At 37.6% G+C, this 3,440-nt stretch overlaps 1 protein-coding gene across 1 annotated transcript; it reads left to right on the top strand.

Annotated features, from left to right (window-relative positions):
* Positions 1–332: 332 nt before the first annotated feature.
* On the top strand, positions 333–1,682 carry dnaaf4 (dynein axonemal assembly factor 4; the record flags this gene model as incomplete). Its single annotated transcript, XM_048594243.1, has 3 exons — positions 333–488; positions 1,235–1,382; positions 1,549–1,682. Coding segments are annotated over exons 1-3 (405 nt in total), but the record flags the coding sequence as incomplete, so codon positions are not given.
* Positions 1,683–3,440: the final 1,758 nt, after the last annotated feature.

The raw sequence follows: 3,440 nt of genomic DNA, 5'->3' as shown, positions 1-3,440 counted from the left end.
AAAACATTAACTCTATTTCTCTCTCCATAGATGCTGCCAAACCTGTTGAGTTTCTCCAGCACTTTCTATTTTTTTTCTGTTTCAAATCTCCAGTATACGCTGTGTTTGATTTAGCTACATAGCTGAATATTAGTTTAAATTAATTTTCATCAGCACCATATCGAATTCATCTTCGTGGCACTGATTCCATAAGATATCTCCTTAAAAGTCTTGAACCGTGTGAAGAATATGGAATCAGAGGTTCAATGGATAGTAGGTATCCATGGAAACTGTCACGAATTGCTCCGGAAACTAAAGCCCGCGTCACCCGGAAGGACTAGGGAGCGGGACGCGCGTCGCTTAGCAACGGGCGGCTGTTGGTAAAGATGCCGCTGCAGGTTAGGGATTACACTTGGGACCAGGTGGAGAGCCAGCTTTTTATCACGGTGCCACTGAAGGGAGTGACGGCTGGGAAAGCGGACATTTTCTGTATAGAGGATTATTTAAAGGTGAGGGATCCACACGGGTGGCTGTGCCCCGTGTTTGGAAAGGGAGGGGGGGAAGAGCTGCCTGTACACCTGCCCTTGGTCTCATAGATCATAGAATCCCTACAGGGTGAAAACATATATATTTATTTCACAAGCAAAGCACCAACTTTACCTGCTGTGGCCAGTCACTTACCAAAGTGTCTCCGAGCCTCAAAAGTGAAATGATAAAACTGTTTTCGTAACATAAATTGCTGGCAATTGTGGAGAGAAATCAGAGTTAACGTCCCGGGTCGAGTGACCCTTCTTCAGAACTGATGGTAGCTAGGAAAGGTTGACATTTGTGCAGAAGATGGGGAGGGGGGAGAGTAAACTATAGGTGGAGATAGAGCCCAAAGAGTGGGCTGCTACCACACAACCCATTGTCAGCTCCTGCAGTTCTGAGGAAGGGTCACCGGACCCAAAATGTTAACTCTGATTTTTTCTTCACAGATGCTGCCAGACCTGCTGAGCTTATCCAGCAGCTTTGGTTTTTGTTCCTAATAGCCTCATTGGCAGCTATTCATTCTCACAGACTGACCTTTAACTTCTTGAATGTGGCGTTGGGGAAACCCTTAAAATTGTCCTCATCCACAAATCATCTAAAAAGATTGCTAATGTATTGAGCTACATTTAATTTATATTTTTAGTTTTTACATACTTTTTTTACCTTAGAATTGTGAACCTGCATTTGCCTCCAGATTTCGATTCTAAATTGCTTACTTTAACAGGTGAACTTTCCTCCATTTCTGTTTGAGGTAATGCTATTTGCTTCTATTGATGAATCAAAAAGCTCTGCTAAAGTTGGCAATGATGTTGTTACCTTTACCTTGTGCAAGAAAGAATTGGGAATGTGGGAGCAACTTACAACGACCGAAGGTGAGGAATGGTTTTAGAGATTTTGCTTTATGTTGAATCCTACAAGATTAAAATTGATGTAAATTGCACCAGCAGTGCTGCTGATGATAGTTACTTTAAATCTTGAAGTTAGGCATAACTAGTTTTGGCTTTGTGTCATATAATCACACTGACTTTTCTTTGATAGTTAGTAAGGAAAAGTTGCAGAAAAGGAGGGAGAAAGCAGTACTTGCTGCTCAAGAAAAGGCGCAAGAAGCAGCAAAAGAAAAGGCAGTTAAAAAGCGAGAAAATGAGAAGTACTCATTGGAAAAGATGATGAAGGTAACTATTGTAGAAACTGTTAAAATATTTAATTTAATAACAGTGTTGCCTACTTAAAATGAACAGAGTAATTTGGTATAAAAGTATGAATTCAAACCATTTGTACAATAAAGCTAGAGAGGTAGTAAAGATTCAAGTGCACAGTTCAAGATGGTCAGTGTCATGGAAGTGTAGTAACATAGTGATTTCATCAAAACAAGATTTTATCTCCCATATGCAAATCAACACACTTTCTGTAATACTCTTTTCCTTTTTGACAATGCTACAAATTATAAACTTAAAACTTTAGGAGCGATAGTGAAAGATGTGACTAATATAATCAAATGGAGTGGTGGTCATGTGAGATAATCATGCAAGTAATACGATCTCTTAATTAAAAGAACGTAAGATTATTTGCATATACACTTTTATCCTTATTAGGTTTCTCTCATTGTTATATGAAAAGGTTGTTGTATTAATGGCTCTCGGCCTTTTGTTTCACTTTGTTCCAAATGTTAAATACTTTTTCACTCAACACATACTACCCATGAATACAACCTGGGAGCAAATTACATGCTGGTAAATGGTTTGGATTATGTCAATAGTTTGCCTCCATTTTTCATACTTTAATTCTTACATCTTACATTTATAAACCTAGCAAAGATGAAAACTGGGTCAATTGTAAGAAGGGTCTATTTATGGTTGGGCCAGTAGTCTAATTGCATTGTGGAGAGGGAATTCCCCAAAATTTACTCTGCAGTCACTACCTTCTGTCTTCTACCGAATCTAATCGTATAGATTAACATTTCTTCTCTCTTTCACACAACACATGCCACTCCTACACATTCCACTGATTACGTCCACTGTCTAAAGTATAGTCATTCACTTTCTACCTGAACTATGCTTGTTAGATGTTAGATTTACATTTTCTGTGCTAGCAATCCATAAAGAGGCAATGTAATTTTCATTTCTAATTTTCCCACCAGCATTGCAACATATATCACTAAAAATTTTGGAAAAACTTAAAACATAATTTAAGGTTCGTTAAGGTGCATTCTGATGCGAAATTCCTAGATTAAACTAGAATGAAATTTTCATAAATTTGTATTGTGGACCAAACCAACCCCCCTGAAAATATATCAAGAAGATAGTCTAGACCCTAATTTTTTCTTATTTTAAACATAAGTTGCATTCTAGATGCAATTTGATTGGTCAAACTACTCAACTTTAAGCAAAACGCCCTTTATTTTTACACTATGATTAAGATACAGACAAAATAAACGTAAAAGAAAAGAATTAGTTTATTTGTATCTCTTTGGAAAGGGTTAACAAAATAATAGATATATTGTTTTGAAGTGAAGCACTCTGAAAACTAAAGCCGAAACACCGAAAGAGGAGCACCTCACTCTATAATCTGTAAAAGCAGTGTGAAAAGTCATGTAACCTGCCCTTCAGCTTCTAGAGGTTAATTAAAATAAATCCCAGACATTCACTTTACAATCAACGAGTAACAATTTATTTATCTAAATTCTAACAGTCAACAAATTAACTAAACTATTAACAAATTGAATAAACCCCTTCTAACCACTAATTATTCCCGAATAAAGCAAGATTCTAAAGATATGCTGTTCCAATAATTACAGGGATAACAAGGTGTAGAGCTGGATGAACACAGCAGGCCAAGCAGCATCAGAGGAGCAGGAAGGCTGACATTTTGGGCCTAGACTCTTCTTCAGAAGAAGGGTCTAGGCCGGAAACGTCAGCCTTCCTGCTCCTCTG

Source organism: Rhincodon typus, unplaced genomic scaffold, assembly GCF_021869965.1.
Source record: "Rhincodon typus isolate 14 unplaced genomic scaffold, sRhiTyp1.1 hic_rhity00007323, whole genome shotgun sequence".
Taxonomy (NCBI): domain Eukaryota; kingdom Metazoa; phylum Chordata; class Chondrichthyes; order Orectolobiformes; family Rhincodontidae; genus Rhincodon; species Rhincodon typus.
Note: the sequence above shows the minus strand (reverse complement) of the source record. Positions and strands in the feature narration are given on the sequence as shown.